General features: G+C 50.3%; 1 protein-coding gene across 4 annotated transcripts; it reads right to left on the bottom strand.

The window, feature by feature from the left end:
- Nucleotides 1–736: 736 nt before the first annotated feature.
- TAF8 (TATA-box binding protein associated factor 8) lies at nucleotides 737–24,237 on the bottom strand. 4 transcript variants are annotated; one of them, XM_047796937.1, is made up of 9 exons: nucleotides 24,054–24,237; nucleotides 23,115–23,271; nucleotides 19,715–19,813; nucleotides 19,358–19,420; nucleotides 17,330–17,454; nucleotides 13,406–13,553; nucleotides 11,676–11,818; nucleotides 3,013–3,152; nucleotides 737–2,733 (listed from the first exon to the last, which is right to left on the bottom strand). In XM_047796937.1, exons 1-9 carry the CDS (start codon nucleotides 24,096–24,098, stop codon nucleotides 2,721–2,723), a joined length of 933 nt encoding a protein of 310 aa, XP_047652893.1. In that variant the 5' UTR covers nucleotides 24,099–24,237; the 3' UTR covers nucleotides 737–2,720. The 4 variants fall into 4 exon arrangements, 3 of the variants coding, with proteins under 3 accessions (XP_047652893.1, XP_047652894.1, XP_047652895.1); XR_007137138.1 differs by lacking the exon at nucleotides 737–2,733 and adding an exon at nucleotides 8,106–8,276 and having other exon boundaries at nucleotides 3,029–3,152; XM_047796938.1 differs by having other exon boundaries at nucleotides 737–3,152.
- Between the last annotated feature and the right edge of the window lie 69 nt (nucleotides 24,238–24,306).

Below are 24,306 nucleotides of genomic sequence, written 5' to 3'. Positions count from 1 at the left end.
GTTGAATTGGAGCTGTGGCTGCTGGCCTACACCACAGCCACAGTAACTTGGGATCCGAGCCTCGGCTGTGACCTACACCACAGCTCACAACAACGCTGGATCCTTAACCCACTGAGTGAGGTTAGGGATGAACACACATCCTCATGGATTCCAGTTGGGTTCGTTTCCACTGAGCCACAACGGGAACTCCAAGATTGGTTTTTAAAAATACTCCAGGAATAAAAAATAAAAAATGTAGAAGAAATAGATGAAACAGAATTGAAATGATGTCAAGTGTTGAAGCTGGGTGAAGAATATACAGGGAAAACGAATGTGTGCTTTCCTCTCTAGCTCTGTGTTTGCAGAGGTCCCAAATGAAAAGTTTTAGACAGTTTGAAAGGGTACTTTTTCCCTTTTTTTTTCTTTTTAGGGCTGCACCTGCAGCACATGGAGGTAGACCAGGGGTCCAATCGGAGCCACAGCTGCCAGCCTACGCCACAGCCACAGCCACACTAGATCCGAGCTGCGTGTGCAACCTAAACCACAGCTCATGGCAACGCCAGATCCTTATTCCATTGATCGAGGCCAGAGATCGAACCCGCAACTCATGGTGTCTAGTTGGATTCGTTTCCACTGCGCCACGACGGGAACTCCTGAAAGGGCACCGTGTCCAACCTAAGTCTCAGCCTTCTGCCTCTGAATTCCACCTCACTCATTGCTGTCACTTGTGCGCACACATTGAGTTCAGAGCTTACCATTCTGTTTCACTTAGGATTTTTATTGTGACCTTTATTAAGCGCTCATAAATCACATTCTTAATCTGGCTCTGTTTACTACTTTTTCCCTCCACCCATTCCCCTAAAGTTATAAAAAATAAAAAAATATAAATATACATTGAGGATTACGCAGTGTTTTTACACAACAGTCACGTCAGTGTTGCAGGCTGTCTGACCATCTCCCCATGTCTCATCCAGAAGAGCGCGGCCTCTGAAGCAGCAGCAGCAGAAATGGCACTTCTTTTCCACGTCCCCCCTCATCCTTCAGCATAACAGCATTCGACGGGCATCGTGGATGCTCACAGGAGGAGCTGCTGGGGGGATGCCTCCTGAGAGCGGCTGAGAGCAGCAAGCCGGGAAAGTATCAGCCCTGTACCTGCCGCGGCTCAAACCTGGGGCCGTATTTAAACGCATCGGGCCAAGCCTCACCAAGAGCCAAAGGGCAGACGTGGAGGGTGCAGCACAGGCCCAAGCGGACTTACTTTCAACTGCAAGAGGGGCAGGTCACTACCAACTGGAAAGTCTCTTATTTGGTGAGGAGCTGGGGACTCCAATTTTCTCTGTCGGCATCCCCTGTTCAGTTACTGACGAGCAGCGCCTTCCTTCTGGCCAGCGGGATGAAGTGCGCAGAGGACAATGAGGCCAGAGGGACGTGGCACCTGCTGTCAAGCTGCTTGGTTTTTTGAATTTTCAAATTTGCCAGGAGGACAGAAGATTAAGAGATGACTGTGGAAGCCGAGTACCCAGGGAGCTCAGCATGGTCCTTAGGGCGCTGACCCAGGGAACTTGGCGTTTACGCCACGTTAACTTTCAGCTGTCACTGGCATTTTTCTTCCTCTGACTTGGTTTTAAAACCTCTTCCTTTGCAGAGGAGCTAAAAAGTACCCACTTGCCCAGCAATCTTCCTTTTCTGGTTTGGAGGGTGCATCAAGGATGAAGTCTTCTCTCCCAGGGGGCAAGGAGGTTGGACAGATTCAGACCTGCAGGCTCTTCTCGGCCCCCTTCCGCCGTCAGTGGGCACATGGCCATCCAGCCAGCCGGCCGCCCAACAGACCGGCCAGGTCTCTTGGCTTTCAGAACATGAGGCCAAACCTGGCCTTCAAAATCTCACTCCTGCCACCCCCCACCCATCCCCATCAAATCCTTTTCCTACTGTGTAAAATCAGTGATTCCTCTGTCAAGTCACAGCACGATCTATCCACTGGTGTAGGCTCTTGTCAAAGAAAACCTCTTTTCCTGGGATGGGGCAGGACTTGGTCGTTCCCAAGCACACACTCCCTAGAGGGACAGTAAGGGACAACTCTCGGCAGAGGGCGCTGCCCTGCTGCAGGGAGCTCTCATCACAAGCTGATGGGAGGTAACGCCGCCCTCCTGCTTCAGCCTCCTCCACGTGACCGTGACCGTGTCTGCTCCTGACTCCTGCCGGCCCCACAGGCTATGAAGGGTGGATCTCCTGTTTCCAACATGTTAAAGGAGGGAAAGTCACCTTCGATCAGCGGAACAGGGCCCTTGGAGCCCAGGTGAGGAGAGGAGGAGAGGTTGTTCTAGGATAATCTGGTGCTGCAAACTGTCAGTCGATAAAAGGGGTCCAGGGGCCTTGATATACAAACTAAGCCACCAGTCTGTCTGGCAGTGAGCAAAGCAGGCAAAGCCCTTCCTTTCCCGGCACCTCCCCTGGTATCCAGGTTTCAAAGAATCAAATCCCATGATAATAAATGAAGTCACTGGCTGCTCCTATGCCCCAGGGTACAGCCTGGTGAATTTTAAAAAAGCCTCATTGTTACTATCGTGTCTTCTTCAACTCAAATATCCAGTGAAAACAGGTAATCTTAATAGAGAGTCTGCTATTAAAATCATGCCCGGTCAGAGCCTGGCAGCCTCAGCTGGACCCCAAGGCAGCCACCCTCTCTTCCCCCCAGGAGGGTGGTGTCTGTGTCTTTGTACAAGGCAGGCTTCCTTCTCAGCTCACGAGAGGGACCTAGAAAGAAGAGGAATCCATGGAGCCTGCCTGGAGGGGGCCCTGCCGGCTCTCCTTCTGGGGGGTGGGGGACAGCTGCTGGCCGAGAGGGCTGGTCCCTGCAGGATGCTCCACCTCCACGCTACAAGCGGTACATGCGGGAGGCGAGGACGGAGAGAAGGGAAAACACTTCCTCTCACCGGAGTAGCTCTCCCCGGGGGTTCGGACCCTCCGGAGAAGGGGCGGAGAGGGCACCTCGGGTGGCCGGGGAGGCCCTGAGCGCCCCAGCCTCCAACTCACTTCTTCCTGCGGATCTTGGGTTTCTTCACGGGCCGCAGGTAGGGGTTATCGATGATGCTCTCCTCCCCGTTCCGGCTCCCCGACAAGGAGGGGTTCTGCTGCAGGACGGAGGTGTTCTCCTTCTCGGCTCCAGAATCATCCTTTGAGCAAAAGCCGAAATAAAGCAGAAGACCAACGGCATAAGGACAACGACCATGCCCGTGATGGGAACTGCATCCCTTTTGTGGAGAAGCTAGAAGCTCAGGGACCACCTTCTAGCTAATGTGCTCATCTCTGCCCCCCAGGCAGCGGCTGCACTGAGGAAGGTGAGAGCACAGAACCCCGATCCCTGAATCTCCAGAGAGGTCAGGGATGCGAGTTAGAAGGAACAGAGACCCAGGAGGCGCAGGGGATCAAGAGCTACCATTTAGATGCTTCAGGAAGGAAGCCCAGTGCATGGGGAGATGAAGAAAAAGAGAAGTGGCCCCCAATGCCCCAAAGGACTGAGGTACAGGACTGGAACGAATTATGTGCCCAGGGCACTTCCTGGACCAAAGCTCACAGATCATAATGTTTTCCCCCCAGAGTCTCAAATAGTTGGTGCATGCAACATGGCACCAATGACCACACCCCAGCAGAGCCCAGAAACTGCTGAAGCCCCGAGGACTCCCACCAAGGCAAAGCAGTGCGTGCCAGCAGCAACCCAGGAGCGTCACCCACTGTCCCCGCCTGTGGCCATGGGACAGGCCTTTCACTGCTCATTTTTTTTTTTTTAATTTTATTGATGTACTTATTTGGCCATGGTGAGCAGTGGCTTGTGGGATCTCAGTTCCCAGACCAGGGCATGAACCTAGGCTGTAGCAGTAAAAGCGCCGAGTCCTAACCACAAGACCACCAGGGAGCTCCCCCCTCACTGTTTTTTTGTTTGTTTTTTAGGGCCACACCTGTGGCATATGGAAGTTCCCAGGCTAGGGGTGGAATCAGAGCTACAGCTGCCGGCCTACGCCACAGACACCACAACATGGGATCTGAGCAGTGTCTGCAACCTACACCACAGCTCATGACAGTGCCAGATCCCTGACCCGCTGAGCGGGAATAGGGATAGAACCCACATCCTCATGGATACTGGCTGGATTTGTTTCCGCTGCGCCACAACAGGAACTCTGTTCACTGTTTGTTTTCCTTTTCCCAAGCCAGCGATGGACCCCACAACACAGCAGCGACCCGAACCACACCAATGACAACACTGGATCCATAACCTGCTGCACTGCAAGGGAACCCCTCATTGTTTTTACAAACTGCTTCTGGGAATGTGGGTGATTGCGTTTCTTTCCTTTTTTTACACTCTTCTATTTCCCAAGTTCTTTATTTTTTGTCTTTTTGCCTTTTCCAGGGCTGCACCCGCGGCATATAGAGTGTCCCAGGCTAGGGGTCTAATTGGAGCTGTAGCCATTGACCTACGCCAGAGCCACAGCAACATGGGATCTGAGCCACATCTGCGACCTACACCACAGGTCACAGCAATGCCGGATCCTTAACCCACTGAGCAAGGCCAGGGATCGAACCCACAACCTCATGGTTCCTAGTTGGATGTATTAACCACTGAGCCACGATGGGAACTCCATCTCCCAAGTTCTTTAAAAGAAGCAGAAGCTGCAGGGGAGGGGGGGGGAATCATATGAAGAACTTGACCTAAAAGCTCAGGCTCAAGTGGCTCTAAGTGAGCAGCAGAAGCAGCTGGTCCTGCTGCGCCCCCTGGTGACAGGCCGAGGGTTCTGTTCTGTAACTTGAGGCAAGAGAGGACCTAACCTCTACTAGGAGATTCTGCCGTCCAAAGACAGAGGGCGCTGTGACCAGATGGCAGCTTCTCCCAAAGGGACTGCTGGCTAGGATGCAGCGCCAGTCTGGGCTCAATGAGTCTGAAGAAGGTGATGACTCCGAGGTCCAGCTGCACATCCTCTCACTGTCCATCAGTCCTGCTCTCCCCAGAGACCCAGGCCCATCCAGGGCCCGAGGGCTTTCCTTTCTCCAACCCCCAACCCAGTGGGACCGCGGCATGAGCGACAGCTGCTGTGGACCTTCCAGAGGCTCTGTGGAAAGCAAGTCCCCAGGCTCAACCTGGCTGGTGCCAGACCAGGTGAAGGACATGAGGTCTGACCACACAGACCTGCCTGGGATATGTGGCTCCCGACCTTTTTGAGGTGCTTAATGGCCTGGTTCAGTAACCTCCCCCCAACCCCCTTCCTCCTACCATCCATCTACAGTAGACGCCCTTTCTTCAAAGTTCCTGGAAGTTCACTTTAGCTGTGCTTTAAGTGTTTCCTGTGATGATAAGGGTGGTGGAGACACAGTCAGGGGTGTCCTGGGACCACTGCTGGAGGCTCCCTCCATCCGGCTCACTATGCCTCACAAGGGCAGGGGGGTTACGAGTCAGGACTTGGGCCCTCCCAAAGAGAGCTTCTGGAAGTGCCACTTTCTCTGCCCCCTTGGGGACAGGCAGCCTCGAGGTGGAGAGGGACAGAAGATAAAAGTACTAAACTGACTGAGATTTGTTAAAAAGATGGGAGCAGAACGGTCTGTCAGGAGCAACTTGGGCTTGGAAAGGTCAGACTCAGGCAACACAAGCACGCTCTTCGGGACCACCAGGCACCCCAGCCCAGGAGACCGCATCCCGCCTCACAGCTTCCAACGTCATTCCCACACCCGCCTCTCCCATCTGAGCCTCTCCAGCCCTCACCTCTCGCCTCACCTCCAGGCTCTGCACAGCCACTGGTCAAGCAGGCATCTCAAATTCCAAGTGCCTAAAACAGAACATTGGACCTTCCCCTTTGCACAGACAGCAGCTCCCAAGCCCTCCCAGCACTGTGATGGCAACTCCTCCATCCAGGTGTCCAAGCCCCACACTCCACAGTGGCTCCTGCTTCCACGCTTTCTCTGGCCTCCCACAGCCAATCTGTTAGGAAAATGTCTTGCCTTCAGAATTCAGGCAGAATCTCACCACTTCCACCATCTCTACCACGGCCACCCTGGGGGGACCCATCCCTGTCTCTCTCTTTTTATTTTTTTTGGCTTTTTAGGGTCACATATGGAGGTTCCCAGGCTAGGGGTCCAATTGGAGCTACAGCTACCGGCCTACACTACAGCCACGCTGGATCCAAACCGCATCTGCAACCTACGCCACAGCTCATGGCAACGCTGGATCCTTTTTTTTTTTTGTCTTTTTGCTATTTCTTTGGGCCGCTCCCGCGGCATATGGAGGTTCCCAGGCTAGGGGTCGAATTGGAGCTGTAGCCACTGGCCTACGCCAGAGCCACAGCAACGCGGGATCCGAGCCGCATCTGCAACCTACACCACAGCTCACGGCAACGCCGGATCGTTAACCCACTGAGCAAGGGCAGGGATCGAACCCGCAACCTCATGGTTCCTAGTCGGATTCGTTAACCACTGCGCCACGATGGGAACTCCAGCGCTGGATCCTTAATCCACTGAGGCCAGGGATCAAACCAGTGTCCTCATGGATGCTAGTTAGGTTCCTTAACTGCTGAGCCACAGTGGGAACTCTGAAACCTTCACTTTTTACTCTGGATTTTCCCCTATTCGGATCCCCCCCCCCCAGCAGTTTCATCTTTAACATACTATCTCATGATGTATTTTATACCACATTTATGGTCATTCCCCTACTGCCAACACATAGGCAGCTATTGTCTCTGTTTTGTTTGCTGACGTATCCCAAGCACCCAGCACCTACCGGATACTAAATAAGTACTTGTTGAGTAAATGGATGGTACACTTCAGAAAAGAGTCAAAGTTTAGACACTGGGATTGCCTGCAGAAGGCAGCTAGTTCAAAAGTTTGAGAAAAAAAAAATCCTCTTATACACCAATTTAAAGTGAACGGCCTCTTTGTGATCAAGTAGATGGAGAAACTAGAACCAAGTTAAACAAATAACTACCTAACAAGTCCTTGAAAGAGAGAAAAGAATAATTTAAAATTCTAGTTACTAGGAGTTCCCGTTGTGGCGCAGCAGAAACGGACCCAGCCAGTGTCCATGAGGACTTGGGTTTGATCCCTGGCCTCACTCTGTGGGTTAGGATCCGGTGTTGAGGTGAGCTGCGGTGTAGGTCACAGATGCAGTTCGAATCCCATGTTGCTGTGGCTGTGGTGTAGGCTGGCAGCCGTAGCTCTCATTCCACCCCTAGCCTGGGAACTTCCACATGCCATGGGGGCGGCCCTAAAAAGCAAAAAAGGAAAAAAGATTTCCAGCTACTGAATTCACTGTAATGATGCCTGTCAATGCTAAAGACAGAAGACAGCCTACCTGTCCCCAGGGGACTTGCTCGTTAAGTCCACACAGTGAAAACAGGATGAAGCTGAGCAGAGGGAAGGGCAGATGCAGAGTAACAGCCAAGGGGTCCCCAGGGGGAAGCGAGCAAGGGGAAATTCTCTTTGTGATTTGCTGTTTGTGCTGAAAACAACAACTAAAAAGCTGCCTCTAAAAGGATTCAGAAGAGTCTGGCGACACTGGCTGCTTGGTAGGAGGGCGACTGGATGGATGACAGGGAACAAGGACACATCTTTTCTGGACTTTCTGAATTTTAAACCTAGGATTGCATTTGCCAGTCCAACAAAATGACAAGTCCAACTTGTAGCTGGAATCCTTTTCTTCGAGTCTTTTTATTTCTGTATTTTTTACAGAAGAGTCTACAGTCGTACAGCGGGGGCAGCGGATTGGGGGAGGTGCCGCCAGCTGCCATGTGCCAGGCACCTGCCAGAGGTGAGCTCATTTTGTCTCTGGCTCCTCACTCCCCCTTGAGGTAGGTGTTCCTGTTCCTATTTGGACCTGTGAGGAAGTAGACTCAGATGGCAGGTCATGCCACCAAAGTCACTCTGCCGGCAAACAGCCCGGTCTGGATTTGAAGCCCCGCCGGCCTGACTCTAAGGCTCAGGTCTTTCTACACCTTGCTGTCTGGCTTGGCCTCCGGGTACCCAGGAGGCCTCGGGTAAGCTCCTGGCATCCTTTCAGCCTCGGTCCACTCCCTGCCATGACCTCACCTCTGTCATTACCGGGTGTGAGAGAACGCACCTGCAAGTCCTTCTGCTACTTCGGTACTTACAAAGGGATGGCGATGTTTGCTTAGAAGACGCCTCCTTCTCATAAGGTGAACCTCAGCTTAGTCCAGGACCCCATCACCACATCTCAGACCAAATTAACTGAGTCCAAAACAGAAGTGTAGAGTAACAAGCTCCTCTGCCTTATGGAAAGCCATGGGCTCCCAGCCCTAATTCTGAAAGGAATAATTCAACATTAAAGAGACGTGTGTTCAGGCAAGGGTGACCTGCTGCACATACGCAAGCCGGCAGGGGTACCTCCCACCTGCATCCTGGGCTGTCAGCTGCCACCTGGTGCCTCATACCTTAGAGAACACGAGGAACGCTCTGTCCAGCTACAACAGCTCAGCTGCCCTCTGCTTCAAAGCAGGGTCCAATTTTAAAGGATGGATGACTAAGGTAACCTGATAAGAGTCCAGTAAACCTTTAAGGCATCAGAGCTCCCGGCAGGTCTGGGACTCTAACTGGCACTTTCTCCAAGATGCAGGAACGAGAGTGGGTCTTTTCTTACTTGCCGAGGAAAACACACCAGGAAAGAACATGCACAAGTTCCAGGGAGCACAGCTCCTCCCCCACCCCGGCTTCTGTCCCCCACACTCCACCTCCCATCCTGGCTCTGAAACGTCCACAATAAGGCTGAGCCCTCCGTATGGGCGCCAGATCCCATGCCCTCTCGCCTACCAGAGATCACCGTTCCGAAATGTTTATTTCTCTTTACCAGACCATTCGCACCAGCAAATAAACATCCTGTTATTTCTTTTACCTGATACAAATAAAAACCAAATACCACTCTGACTCCTTAATTCTCCACCTTTAGTTACCGCTCCATTTCTCTCCTTCCCTTCACCCCAAAATTCCTTAAAACAACTGTCTACATTAATACACTGTCCAATGGAACATTCTGTGCTGCCCAGTAGGGGAGCCCCTAGCCACGGATGGCTACTGAAATGTGGCTGGTGTGACTAAGGAACTGAACGTTTTTTTTTTCTTTCTTTTTAGGGCCACACCCACAGTGTATGGAGTTTCCCAGACTAGAGGTCCACTGGGAGCTGCAGCTGCCGACCTACACCACAGCCACAGTAACGCCAGATCAGAGCTGTGTCTTCGACCTGCACCACAGCTCACAGCAATGCCGGATCCTTAACCCACTGAGCAAGGCCAGGGATTGAACCTGCAACCTCATGGATACTGGTCAGGGTTTGTTACTGCTGAGCCATGACGGGAACTCCCTGATTTTTTTTTGTTTTATTTATTTATTTATTTATTTTTAATTTTTTGTCTTTTTGCCCTTTCTAGAGCCGCTCCCACGGCATATGGAGGTTCCCAGGCGAGGGGTCCAATCAGAGCTGTAGCCACCGGCCTACACCAGAGCCACAGCAACTCGGGATCCGAGCCATGTCTGCAACCTACACCACAGCTCACAGCAACGCCGGATCCTCAACCCACTGAGCAAGGCCAGGGATTGAATCCGCAACCTCATGGTTCCTAGTCGGATTCATTAACCACTGTGCCATGACGGGAACTCCTGTTTTACTTAATTTACATCAATTTAGGCTTAAATCTAGCCACATGTGGCTCCTGGCCACTGTAATGGACAACACAAGTCCATACTCAAAGAATCCAACTTCTCTCCTCTCATTCTTTGAATTCACTGGTTCTCATTTTTCCTGAAATTGCTGTTGTGAAGATCACGAGTAACAATCACACGGCCAAATTCAATGGGCCATGTCTTAGTCCTCACGTGACTGAACAGTAGCTTTTGACACGGCTGATCACTCTTTTCTCCCTGAAACACTTTCTTGGACTGGGGAACGCTGCAGCCCCTGGCCCTGCCACCTCTCCCGCTGTGCCTCCCCATCTCCGTGGTGGGCTCCTCCTCAGCCCCGCGCCCTCTGGACAGCGCAGAGCCCCAGGGCTCGGTCCCGGCACCCCTTCTCATCTTCATCCTCCCGAGCTCCCTAGAAGCTCACCTCACCTCATGGTTTTAAACACCATCTACACACCTAGGATTTGCACCTCGAGCCCTAACAGCTCCTCAAACTTCCAACTCACTATCCGTCTCCTCCCTGACATCACCAGTTAGATGTCCAGTAACGTCTCAAACTCACCTGGCATAAACCTCAACTCCTGGCTTTACCCCGAACACCTGGTTCCACCCAACAGTTTCCCTATCCTTTTTTTTGGGGCGGGGGGGGGGCATAGGGAGCTCCTGGGCCAGGTATCAAATCAGAGCTACAGTCACAACCTAAATCACAACTGCCACTATGCTGGATCCTTAACCCACTGTGCTGGGCCAGGGACTGAACCTGCCTCCCAGGGTTCCCAAGATGCCGCTGAACCTGTTGTGCCATAGCTGGAACTTCAGTTTCCCTATCTTGATGGAGGGCAACGCCTCCTTTCCTGTCATTTAGGCAAAAATCTGTGCCACAGTAGCAACCTGAGTCACTGCAGTAGCAACACCAGATCCTTAACCCAATGCATCACTGAGAAACTCCAATGCATTTACCTTGACTCCCTCTCATCCACTCTACCAGTTGGTTCTGCTCTGAGGATAACCTAGAATTCGACCAAATGCTCTAGCTGACCATGTCTTGACTCCCAAGCAGCATTTTGCAGTTTCTTGCACCAGCCTCCTAACCAGTCTCTGCTTCTGTCTTTGCCACAGTCCACCCGCAACCAGCAACCGGACCGATCCCAAGACCTGCCTCAGACCCTGCCCCTCCTCTGCTCAGCATGTCCACGGGCTCCCACCTTATGGAGAAAAAGCCCAAGTGTTTAAGGCGCCTTAAAGACCTGATGCCCCCAGGAGCTCTCCGACCCTCTCCCCTGCTACTCTCGCCCTTGTTCACACCATTCCGGGCCCCCTTCTGTTCTTCAGCATGACGGCTCCCACCTCGGGGCCTTCACATCTGCTGTTCCCTCTGCGAGGAAAGCTCTACTCCCAGATACATGCGAGCCTGTTCCCTTCAGCTCTTAAATTAGCGCCTTCTAGGTACCCTGTCTAATACCTCATCCCCAGGCCCAGACTTACCTCCTAGCCTAATTTCTTATTTATCCTTCGCTCCATGCGGGCAGGACACTGTCTCTGCTGCTAATTCCCTGGCACCTGGCGCCTGCCTGACTCCAGCAGGTGCTCATTCACTATTTGCCGAGTGGATGAATGGGTCCCCAAGACACAGCCACGTCTTTCGACTAGAGGTCACGTCACAACTGGGTCACCATGGGCCCGTCATGCAAGTCCCTATCATAAGGCCAGAGACCTTATAGGCAATGAGATCCTACTGTACAGCACAGGGAACTATATCCAGTCACTGGTGATGGAACATAATAGAGAATAATGTGAGAAAAAGAATAAATATATATATATATCTATGAATGGGTCACTTTGCTGTACAGTAGAAATTGACAGAACACTATAAATCACTATAATGGAAAAAATGAAAATCACAAAAGAAAAAAGGCCAGAGATCTGAGGTGGGTTGTGTTCGATCCCCAGAGTGACCGGCAGAGAGCAGCACAGGCTACTTTGTTGCAGGGGTGGGGGACGGGTGAGGTGGGCAGAAGGCAGGACCCACCGTGCTGATGTGAAGAGGGAGGTTCTCCGTGTCTGTCTGCTCATCCTGCTCCGAGGAATCCGTCTCTTCCATTTGCTGCATCTCCAGCTCGGAGGGAAGAAGCGCGGTCAGGTAGGGGATGGTGAAAGGCCTGGCAGCGATCACTGGGGGATTGGAGGAGAGGCGTGATTCTGCTGGCATGGCATCCTTGAAGCTGGCTGATCGCCTTACGACAGATCAGTGAGCAGCACTAAGTGACACTGATGGCTGCCATGCTCTGGGCACTGACCATGGGCCAGGCATGTCCTACAGGCTTTACGTGTTATCTTTAATCTTCGCGCTTCCACCCTACTAAGTACAATTACCAACCCCATTTTACAGATGGGGTACCTGAGGCATGAGAGGTTCTGTGGCCTCCTCTAGCACACAAGTAGCAGGGTGGGATCTGAACTTTGGCAAAAGGACTTCAGAACCCACTTTTGCCATGTACCACTAAAATCAGAGAGACCTAGGTCTGAATTTTTTTTTTTTTTTTTTTTTTTTACAGCTGTACCTGCAGCATATGGAGGCTCCCTCCCAGGCTGAGGGTGGAACCGGAGCTGCAGCCGCCAGCCTACCTCACAGCTCACAGCAACGCCAGATCCCCAACAGACAAGGATCAAACTGGCATCCTCACGGATACTAGACAGATTTGCTTCCCTCGCCACAACGGGAACTTGCCTCTAAGATTATTTTTAATGTGGTTCAGATGTGGGGTCCTGTGGAAAGAACTAGATTTGAATGCCGGCTACTGGCTGGGTGACCTTAGCCCTCTCTCCAAGCCTCGACTTCTGGTAATGATCGTGGTGACAGTTCCTAACTCAGAGGCTCCCCCGAGGATCCTGTGGATGATGGAGGGGAAGTGATTAGTGTGGTGCCTGGACTTAACAACCCAGCGGCTGTCATTCCAGAGCCAGGCATGCGGCTGACGGGAGCTCCCCGATTCAACTAGTTCGGACCCATCCCTCCGTCCCCTTTGGAAACACTATGGAGAGGGAGCTCCCCTTGTGCTGTGGTGGAAACCAATCTAACTAGTATCCATGAAGATGCGGGTTTGATCCCCGGCCTCACTCAGTGGGTTAAGGATCTGGTGTTGCCGTGAGCTGTGGTGTAGGCCACAGATATGATTCGGATCTGATGTTGCTGTGACTGTGGCAGAGGCTGGCAGCTGCAGCTCCCATTTGACCCCTAGCCTGGGAACTTCCATGTGTCACAGATACGGCCCTTAAAAAAAGAAAGAAAGAAAGGAAGAAAGGAAGAAAGAAAGAAAGGAAGGAAGAAAAAGAAAGAAACACCATGGAGAGAACGGAAGTTAGTCACTCGGCAAAATGGTGGTGCTGAGATGAGAAGTTAGGTGAGCTGGGTCCTGGGAGAGGTTTGGTAACTGCCCTGCCCCCTGAGTCCAGGGTCCCTGCCTCCACAGGAGCTGACCCCTCTGCCAAATGAGCCTCTCTGATGCCTGGGGCCCAATCACCCTCAAAGTAACATCAACTTGGTGCACCTTAAGCACCCGGTCCCAGTCGAGGCCATCACTGCTTTGGAATCATCCACTGAGGACAGGCCCTTAAGACCTGGGAAAAGGAGCCAGAAATCTGAAGAACAAGTTCCAGCCAAGACAAGGACGAAGCTTATTCGTTTCTCCCTCCCACGATGAGAAACAAGGTGAGGGTCTCAAAGGACAAGACGGGATCCAGAGGGGGAGGGACTCTCACGTGGAAACGTGCTGACGTCATCTTTGAAAAGACTCTGGGTCTCGCCGGTCTTGGCCATGAAACGGGTGAGGGCGCGCTCCACATCTCGCCTCTGGGACGCAGCCTTCTCCCGCAGGACCTGGTAGTCCGACACGGGCTCGCGGTACGTCTAAGGGGAGAAGAGCAAAGACACTGGAGGAGTACCAGCGGTCACCCGCTCTCTCCCTGCCTCACTGTCGCTCTGTCCTCCCGCCCTTTAAATGACCTGCTACCAACCTTGAGAGCAGAGATCCCCAAGGGCAGTGGAAGAGCAGAAAGAAAACATAAATGTAACTATCATTTACTTTGACTCTTAAAAATTAAGAAACATATAAGGAGTTCCCTAGTGTCCTAGCAGTGAAGGATCCCATGTGGTCACAGCTGTGGCATGGGTTTGATCCCTGGCCTGAGAACTTCCACATGCCACAGGTGTGGTTAAAAAGAAAGAAAGAAGAAAACATATATTCACTACAGTGACTGATCCTGGGCCTTTATTTAGCTCCTATAAACAGCTGGACCCCTTCTGAAGACATCTTCTTTATTTATTTAGCTTTTTAGGGCTACACGTGTGGCATGTGGAAGTTCCCAGGCTAGGGGTTGAACTGGAGCTACAGCCGCTGCCTATGCCACAGTCACAGCAATATTGGATCCTTAACCCATTGAGTGAGGTCAGGGATTGAACCCACATCGTCATGGATCCTAGTCAGGTTTGTTACTGCTGAGCCAGGATGGGAACTCTCCTGAAGATGTCTTCTAAGAGATGTCTCCCAAGGGGAGAGTGGGAATCTCCGCAGGGACGCGCTGGCTGGCCCGCCCTGCCCCAGGCCCTCAGTGTGACATGACATCCTGTAGCGCTTGAGAGGCTGAGTTACACATTTGCGGGTTGTACTGTCTTATTTTCTTAAACCTACCCTCACAAAACGGGGCACGTTGACCCAAAGGACTCCCTCAGAGAAATAGAGAGTAAACATTTTAATTTAAGTGGAAGCGAACAAGAACATGGCAGGCCTGACTCCCCTCCTGCTCTTAGTTTTGAGCTCTTTGGCCATCAGGTTAGGGAGTGAAAAAACAACTAGGATCTAACCAGGATAAGAAGTTAGCCTGAACATTTAAAATTGTAATGGTGGAGTTCCTGCTGTGGCACAAGGACATTGGTGAATCTTGGGAGTGCTGGGTCACAGGTTCGATCCCCAGCCTGGAACAGTGGATTAAGGATCCGGCGTTGCTGCTTAGGTCGCCATGGTGGCTCGGATCTGAAACCTGGCCTGGCAACTCCATATGCCAAAGAGCGGCCAAAAATGAAAAATACAATAAAATAAAAATAAAATTGTAATGGTAAGGGTGACAATGAAAATACTTTTGCACTATTCCAAAGCACTCCAAAAAAGTAACTATTCTTCATGATAGGGAGGTAGGATTTGTGTGTGTGTGTGTGTGTGTGTGTGTGTGTGTGTGTGTGTGTGTGTGTGTGTCTTTTTGCCATTTCTTGGGCTGCTCCTGTGGCATATGGAGGTTCCCAGGCTAGGGGTCGAATGGGAGCTGTAGCCACTGGCCTACGCCAGAGCCACAGCAACGCAGGATCCAAGCCCTACACCACAGCTCACGGCAACACCAGGTCCTTAATCCATTGAGCAAGGCCACGGATCCAACCTGCAACCTCATGGTTCTTAGTTGGATTCATTAACCACTGCGCCACGATGGGAACCCCCCCCTTTTTTGTCTTTTCTAGGGCTGCCCCTGTGGCATATGGAGGTTCCCAGCTAGGGGTCCAATTGGAGCTGCAGCCACCCGCCTACGCCACAGCCACAGCAACGCCAGTTCTGAGCCACGTCTGTGACCTACACCACAGCTCACGGCAGCACTGGATCCTTAACCCACTGAGCAAGGCCAGGGATTGAACCTGCAACCTCATGGTTCCTAGTCAGATTTGTTAACCACTGAGCCATGACAGGAACTAGGAGGTAGGATTTTTAAAGGAAGTACTTGGAAACACTTTCACTGTTGTGTGTTAACTCAAGCCTATACAGCTCCACAGTTACACTTAAACACAGAAACAGGATTTTCTGACATGTTTAAAATCTTCCCCAAACAAAGGATTTGATGGGATTCTGAACATGTTCATTAAAAACATTAAGGGAGTTCCCGACATGGCGCAGTGGTTAACGAACCCGACTAGGAACCTTGAGGTTGCGGGTTCGATCCCTGCCCTTGCTCAGTGGGTTAACGATCCGGTGTTGCCGTGAGCTGTGGTGTAGGTTGCAGACGCGGCTCGGATCCCATGTTGCTGTGGCTCTGGCGTAGGCTGGTGGCTATAGCTCCGATTCAACCCCTAGCCTGGGAACCTCCATATGCTGCGAGAGCGGCCCAAGAAAATGGCAAAAAGACAAAAACAAAAATAAAAAAAATTAAAAATAAAAACATTAAAATGCAAGATCTTACAATTAAATTTAGACAACTGATTGACATTTAAAAAGTTGGAAATTTAGGAGTGCCCTGGTGGCTCAGTGGGTTAAGGGTCCAGCATTGTCACTACCGTGGCTCAGGTTCAATCCCTGGACTGGGAACTTCCACATGCTGTGAGCATGTCCCCCTCCCCAAAAAAGCTGGAAATTTAATAGAAACATTTGAACAAGTCTTCAATTAGTTTTCTGCTTTGTTAAGGGCAGTCTAAGATGCTGCTTCTCTTTGGGATGTAACTTTTTCAACTATGAGAGCTATTAAAGTGTCAAAATAAACTGAACTGCGAATCAGACCTCCAACTTGGCAGTCCACCAAGTATTAAACCAAGATTTCAAAAAATAAAAAGCGGGCGCCATCACCTGGCTGCCACTAAAAAGGAGCAAACAGGTTGCCTGAACTTTTCACAAGGGTCAAATGATCTTTTAGCATACATTATTTTAATATGGTGTTATAATATTCATGTAAACAAAGAAACAAATACCGAAGCATGTGCTTAGTGTTTTTACTGACAGAGATAGGCCGCAAAAGAATTGAAGACTGTTGTGGGTTGAATTGTGGCCCCCCAAAATTTGACATATTGAAGTCCTAACCTCTACTACCTCAGACTATGATCTTATTTGGAAAAAGGGTCACTGCAAGAAGTAATCGGTTAACACGCGGTCACATGGAGTAGGGTGGTATGAACCCAATAGACTGGTGCCCTCATAAGAAACACCACCTGGAGTTCCCGTTGTGGCGCAGTGGTTAACGAATCTGACTAGGAACCATGAGGTTGCGGGTTCAATCTCTGGCCTCACTCAGTGGGTTAAGGATCCGGCGTTGCCGTGAGCTGGGGTGTAGGTTGCAGACGCGGCTCGGATCCCGCGTTGCTGTGGCTGTGGCATAGACCAGAGGCTGCAGCTCCGATTCGACCCCTAGCCTGGGAACCTCCATATGCCGTGGGATCGGCCCTAAGGCAAAAAGACAAAAAACCCAAAAAAAACCAAAAACGAAATGCCACCTGTGGAGTTCCCGTCGTGGCTCAGTGGTTACAAACCTGACTAGTATCCATGAGGCCATGGGTTAGATCTCTGGCCTCACTCAGTGGGTTAAAACAAACCAACCAACCCTCTTTCCTGTTATGGAAAATTTGGAAAACCTAGCAAAGCACATACACAACAGATACCTGTAATTCCACCAAGCATTACTACCAACATTTTGTGGAGAGTGTACTTTTGTGTTTGGGTGGGACGGGCCAAACTGCGCCAGCTTCACTATCTTTGTTAACTGTATTTTTGTCAGCCAACTGGAGAACATTAATTCTCCTCTGCCGACGTGTTTTTTGATGAGGAAAGACACTCTGAACTACCCTGCTGCAAACAAACGTCTGGATTCCAGTCTGACAGTCAGTAGAATCCACTCTGCTTTCACATCAGTCACAGCCCCCAGCATGGCCCTGTCACTCACCGGAGTTTTGATGTAGGTGTGGGGATCGGGGAACTCGGGAAAATGGCTGGGGATGTGCGGCGGGTGGGGTCGGTTCTGTCCGGCAGTGAGGGCCTTGGGGGTCACCGGCTGATTGGTCACTGGAGCTGTGACAGAGTCAAGCAGTTACTCCACCACCCAAGGTCTTGAGTCTCTACCCAAATCCTCCTTTTCTCAAAGTAAATGCTGGACCCAGTGTTCTGTGCAACAGGCACTTGGTATTTCTATCAATGAAAGGTCTTTAATGGCTTGAGGACCTAAGAACGTACCCCTGACCCCTCACAATGACCAGCCCTGCATGACCTAGGGTGACAGTCCCATATACAATAACCTGCCTGTGTGCCCCTTAGGCAGGTGAGTGGGTGGCTGTGAAAAGTTAACTACACAGAAGCGCATGCTGAGGAGTTCCCGTAGTGGCTCAGCCGGTTATGAACTGACTAGTTCCATGAGGACATGGGTTCAATCCCTGGCCTCGCTCAGTGGGTTAAGGATCCGGTGTTGCCGTGAGCTGTGGTGTAGGTTGCAGATGTGGCTTGGATCCCATGTTGCTGTGGGCTGTGGCGTAGGCTGGCAGCTACAGCTCTGATTCAACCCCTAACCCGAGAACTTCCATATGCCTCTGGTGCAGCCCTAAAAAGAAAGAAAGAAAAAAAAAAAAAAAAGAGCATGCTGAGGAACTAATAAACAAGTTAGGTGGGCTGCAAACTCTTTTTAGGAACCCAGGTTACAAAGACAAACACTAAGCCAGGGTGAGTTAAGGGCAAGCTAATAACAGCAAGAGGGGGTTGAAAAGGGCACCTGCCACTGCCACTTTGAGAGGCGTTCTTAAAAAGATGCCAGCCTGAAAATAGCCATGAAAAAAAAGCCAATGAATTCGTCCCGGATCCTCCAAACGCATACCAGTTACTCCAACTCAGTTCATGGAACTCAGTGTACCTCAGGCAGAGATCATCAAACTTTTAGTGTAAAGGGACAGAAAGTAAATATTTTATTTATTTTATTATTTATTTTTATTTATTTATTTATTTATTTATTTATTTATTTATTTTTGTCTTTTTGCCATTTCTTGGGCTGCTTCCCGTGGCATACGGGGGTTCCCAGGCTAGGGGTCGAATTGGAGCTGTAGCCGCCAGCCTACACCAGAGCCACAGCAACTCGGGATCCGAGCCATGTCTGCAACCTACGCCACAGCTCACGGCAACGCCGGATCCTTAATCCACTGAGTGAGGCCAGGGATCGAACCCGTAACCTCATGGTTCCTAGTCGGATTCGTTAACCACTGAGCCACGACGGGAATTCACTATTTTATTTTTTATTAGTATTTTTTTTTTTTTTAGAAAGTAAATATTTTTGATTTTGCAAGTGGTACAGTCTGTCACAACTACTCAACGCTGCCATGATAGCATTACTTACCATCGATAGTAAGGAAAACAGCCATGGACCGATAAAAACAGGTGGTGGGGAGTTCCCATTGTGGCTCAGTTCAATCCCTGGCCTCGGTCAGTGAGTTAAGGATCTGGCGTTGCCATGAGCTACGGTATAGGTTGCAGACAAGGCTCATATCCCCCTTGCCATGGCTGTCGTGTAGGCTGGGGCTACAGCTCTGATTGGACCCCTAGCCTGGGAACTTCCATATGCCATGGGTTCAGCCCTAGAAAGACAAAAAAACAAACAAAAAAAAAACAGGTGGTGGACCACAGCAGGCCTAAGGGCCATGTTTACTGACCCTTGACCTAAGGAAGAACTAGAACTCTCATGTTTTTCAAACAGCATCTGTGCTGCAGCATGAGAACCACAGCAATGTTTCAGAGATGGTTTCCCTTCCTGTGACAGAACTTCACATCTCAATCCGATTAGCCCAAATAAAGACCACGTGGAAGGCAGCCCTAAATCACAGAAGGGAGCCTGCAACGAGGCAGGAGCTACACACCAATCCCTGCCCTGGTCAGTTGGTTCCTTCCACCCACAGGCACTGAGCACTGCTGAGAACCTCAGCGCAAAGTCACTTACGGGCAGTGATGACCATCCTCTGAGACCGTTTTGCGTAAGCAGGGAGTGTGTCCACATTGAAACCTAAGAAACAGGAAAACAAAAATCACTGCCCAGACCACTGGACATTGAACATGGAAGGGGAACTTTGCTGCCACTCAAAAGAAGCTCCAGCAGGATCCCCTGAGAGGCAGTTGGGAGGTCTCTTAAAAAGATGCAGAGGAGCCCTCTTTTGACAACTCTCTCAAGCTAAAAGCAAACCAGGAGACTCATGAGGGGATTCGAGAGCCCTCGGCAGATGGGGCAGGTTCCTGGCACTGCCTTCTCACAGCTCCCACTCGGCTACTCTGAAGAAACGGGAAGTGGAGGGGTACTCACCCATCTCGACAAGGGTGACCACAATGTCTGACAGTGTGGGCTGGGTCCTGGCTGTGTGCTCACAGTAAGATTTGGCACTCCTCCCAATTTCTGAAATGTCTAGGAAAGGATCAAAGGCAGAAGGGCTTATTCTCAGTTCCCAAACAGTTAGACACAGAATCGCCCTAGGAGCCAGAAATTCCAGTTGGAGGTATATCCCCAAGTGAATGGAAAACAGGGACTCAGACACTTGTACACCCACGTTCAGAGCAGCATCATTCACGACAGCTGAAAGGAGGAAACAACCCCATGCCCATGGATAGCTAATGGATACACAAAACCTGGGCTAGACACACAATGGAATACTAGCCAGACTTTGAAAGGAATGGCATTGTGATACGTGCTGCAACATGAATGAACTTTGAAAACACTGTGCTAAGGGAAATAAACCAGTCAGCCAGTCAAATATTTTAAGATTTCACTTGTATGAGGTATCTAGAAAAAAAGAAAATTCAGAGAAACAAAAGATAGTTTAGGAGTTCCCATCGTGGCTCAGCGGTAATGAACCTGATGAAACCATGAGGATGTGGGTTCAATCCCTGGCCTCCCTCAGTGGGTTAAGGATCTGGCATTGCCGTGAGCTGTGGTATAGGTCGCAGACGTGGCTCAGATCTGGCGTTGCTGTGGCTGTGGTGTAGACCGGGTAGCTGCTGCGATTTGACCCCTAGCCTGGGAACATCTATATGCTGCAGGTGCAGCCCTAAAAATACAACAGCAACAACAACAAGAAACCAACCATGAGGACCTCTGAATTCCAAGATCTTTGCAGGAACTGAATTCTTATCTATTGAGAGCTATGAATCCCCTCCTCCAGGACAGAAGTCCTCAAAGTGTGGTCTGGAAATCCCTGGATGTCCCTGCAATCCTTTCCCGAGTGCATAGGTCAAAACCATGTTACTAATAAAATGAGACATTCTTTGACTTTTTTTACTCTCATTCTCTCATGTAGCTTTCCAGAGGCTCTGTCACCTGTGATGACATCAGAGTCCTGAGGGATAATGGAATGTGTGCTTGCGCATTCCTAGTTTTTAAAATGTTCTCAGTTTTCTTGTTTTCGTTTCTTTTCCTTTTTTTGGCTGTGCCTGCAGCATGCAGAAGTTCCCACGCCAGGGATCAAACCTGAGCCGCAGAAGCATCCCAAGCTGCTGCAGTGACAATGCTGGATCCTTAACCCACTGCACCACAAGGGAACTCCTCAGTTTTATTTTCTAATGTGGCAAAAATCTCTTTCTATGAAGCCCATGTATACAAAACTCCTTGGGTTCCTCAATATTTAAGAGTTTTAGGGGTTCTACGAGTTTGAGATGGCTGCTTTCGGAAAACAGTTGGTATTTGGAAGTTCCAAACGTCAGCTGCAGAGGGTCACCTCATCCCAGATCATGCCCTTCCTGGGGCAGCCAACATCCTCGGGGGACTGATCAAAACTGGAGTGCAGGAGTTCCCGTCGTGGTGCAGTGGTTAACGAATCCGACTAGGAACCATGAGGTTGCGGGTTCGGTCCCTGCCCTTGCTCAGTGGGTTAACGATCCGGTGTTGCCGTGAGCTGTGGTGTAGGTTGCAGACGCGGCTCAGATCCCGCGTTGCTGTGGCTCTGGCGTAGGCCGGTGGCTACAGCTCCGATTCAACCCCTAGCCTGGGAACCTCCATATGCCGTGGGAGCGGCCCAAGAAATAACAACAACAACAGCAACAACAACAACAACAACAAAAAACAAAACAAAACAAAACAAAAAACTGGAGTGCAAGGCAGGGTTTTGGAGGCCTGATGTCAGATACTCATGGGCAGTAATCATTCCAGCATGCCCCACTGAGTTGGCCAATTCTTTATTTGGCCTGCACTGCAGTTCAACTTCTCCTTCAGCCTAAATCTTTCTCTCACTTCCATTCATGAGGGTGATTTCCACTCCATCCCACCAAACACCTTCTATACCCTCACCCCTCGTTCCACCCCACCCCCAAAAAGGCCCAAATAGGGAAATACATTGCACATGCAGAAGAGCCTATGTGAGACCATTCTATTTCCTCAAACCTCAAGATAATTCATTTTTAAAGTGTCTTCTTGGGGGAGGGAGTGGGATGGACTGGGAGTCTGGGGTTAATAGATGCAAACTATTGCACTGGAGTGGATAAGCAACGAGATCCTGCTGTACAGCACAGGGAACTCTATCTAGTCACTTATGATGGAACATGATGGAGGATAATATGAGAAAAAGAATGATGCATATATATGTGTGACTGGGTCACTTTGCTGTACAGTAGAAATCGACAGAACACTGTATACCAACTATAATGGAAAAAATAAAAATCACTAATAAAAAAAGCGTTCTCTTCCCATTTTATAAAGCTTACTCACCTTCACCCTTTGTTATCACATAGCATTTGATTTTATACTGTATGGCATCTATCTCACGGGAATTAATCCTGATTCTTCAACAAAACTGTGAGTTCTTTGAGCAGAGGGAACAGTGTAATAGCAGCATCTACAGGTCATCAAGAGCTGACAATGTTCCCAGCTTTGACCGTTTTACGTATACATCTCATTCATATTCACAACTCTGTGAGGTGCAAATTATCCCACTGCATAAATGAGGATATTGAGGTTCAGGAGGTTTATAGTTGACGGCTTACCCAAGCTATTAAGTGGCAGAGTGATGTCTTACACCCAGGTCTAAAGATTCTAGAGCCTATAGATCACTTTGCTAGGTTCTTCTTCTTTTTGTTTTTGTCTTTTTGCCTTTTCTAGGGCTGTTCCTGTGGCATATGGAGGTTCCCAGGCTAGGGGTCAAATCGGAGCTGTAGCCACCGGCCTACGCCAGAGCCACAGCAACACGGGATCCAAGCCACGTCTGCGACCTACACCACAGCTCACAGCAACGCCGGATCCTTAACCCACTGAGCAAGGCCAGGGATCGAACCCAAAACGTCATGGTTCCTAGTCTCCTAGTCGAATTCGTTAACCACTGCGTCACAACGGGAACTCCACTAGGTTCTTCTTTTTCTTTCTTTTTTTTTTCTTTTTTTTTTGTCTTTTTGCTATTTCTTTGGGCCGCTCCCGCGGCATATGGAGGTTCCCAGGCTAGGGGTCGAATTGGAGCTGTAGCCACTGGCCTACGCCAGAGCCACAGCAACGCGGGATCCGAGCCGCGTCTGCAACCTACACCACAGCTCACGGCAACGCCGGATCGTTAACCCACTGAGCAAGGGCAGGGACCGAACCCGCAACCTCAAGGTTCCTAATCGGATTCGTTAACCACTGCACCACGACGGGAACGCCTCTTCTTTTTCTTAAATCCTAATACTCTCTCAAGACAGTGCACGGATGTTTGGTTGACTCAGAAGGCCCCTTGTTTCCTGGTACTTACAGCTCTGCAGCATCTCTGTCAGTGTTTCCACAGATGCTTTCTCAGCGCTCTCAAACCCTGCCTCTGTTAACAGGGAGCTCACAACCACTTGCAGAGTTCGCCTCCGGGCCAGATGGTAGTTATCAGCAGGGTTAGTGGACTGTTTACTTCCTGATCTCTGTAAATCAGCAGCCCAGAAAGAGAATATTTTCATCCTCAGAACGAGGATGCAGTCATGTAGTTCACATATTGTCAATGGCAAACAAAGGTTCTTTTGCTAAATCTTTATTTATCAGTGTGGTAGCTCCTGATGTTTAGACTTACAGCTCTTCGCCAAATAACTGAGCACCCAAGCGGCTCTAAATTCGAAAACAGCCTTTCTGCCTATGTAAAACTTATCAATTACAATAATACAAAATGGCCGTTTCCTACTTTCTATTTTGGATTATCTGAATATATAGCTGAAGAAACATGAAGGATAGGATTGAATTCATTGGTCCATCTCCTAGAAAAAAAGCAATCTCTCTTTTGTCCCTCCCATCTCCACACCATTAACGAGGAAAATTAAAACAACAAACAACACATGCTGCTGAGTAGAGGAGGGCAAATGATAAGAACACCGACAAACTAAAAAGCTAAATATTTTGAAACAGGAATCCCTCCCAACTTTGGCGGGCCAATAAGAAGGCGAAAAGAGCCCCACTGGACCAATCAGGAAGTGTTCCGGGTTCCCAACCCCCAACAGAGAATGAGCCAATCAGTACACAGGTCCACCAACTCCCGAGGCCGCCGCCAAGTCTCGAGGAGGAGGAGGGGGGCATATACGGCCTGAAAGACCTTCCTCCACTCAGAGCATGTGGTGGGGCCCTATTTCTGGGTATGAACTTGTTGCCAAGGCTAGGGGGACGTTACAGAATCCCCAAGCTCTCTCGGCTTCGGCCCCGCGCCTCCCGCCCTTACCGTTCCGGAGGCCCCGGTCCCGGCAGTGGCCGCCGCGTCGGCCATCTTGTTCTGGCGTAATGTGCGCGAGCGCACGGCAGGATGGGACTTGTAGTCACTCGGCGGGGAGGAACCGCGAGGGGCGGGGCCGCGCGCCCCGTTGGGCTTTGTGGGGCCCAGCCGGGTCGGGGGTGAGTGTGGTTATCCCCGTTCACGTGACCTGTGAACGGTGGGTTCAGCGAGCCCCGGAAGTGGCTAGGAAAATGAGCCCTCG

This window comes from Phacochoerus africanus, chromosome 9, assembly GCF_016906955.1.
Source record: "Phacochoerus africanus isolate WHEZ1 chromosome 9, ROS_Pafr_v1, whole genome shotgun sequence".
Lineage (NCBI taxonomy): Eukaryota > Metazoa > Chordata > Mammalia > Artiodactyla > Suidae > Phacochoerus > Phacochoerus africanus.
The sequence above is the reverse complement of the archived record's forward strand: the minus strand, read 5'-3'. Positions and strand labels throughout refer to the sequence as shown.

Bases quoted from the DNA above. Each gene is read 5' to 3' on its own strand.
- TAF8 (XM_047796937.1), bottom strand. From the start codon at position 24,098: ATGGCCGACGCGGCGGCCACTGCCGGGACCGGGGCCTCCGGAACG. The intron at 19,421-19,714 runs GTGAGTACCCCT...CCTGTTTCTTAG, and splicing joins GGTCACCCTTGTCGAGATGG to GTTTCAATGTGGACACACTC. The intron at 11,819-13,405 runs GTGAGAGTCCCT...CCAATCCCCCAG, and splicing joins TGACGTCAGCACGTTTCCAC to TGATCGCTGCCAGGCCTTTC.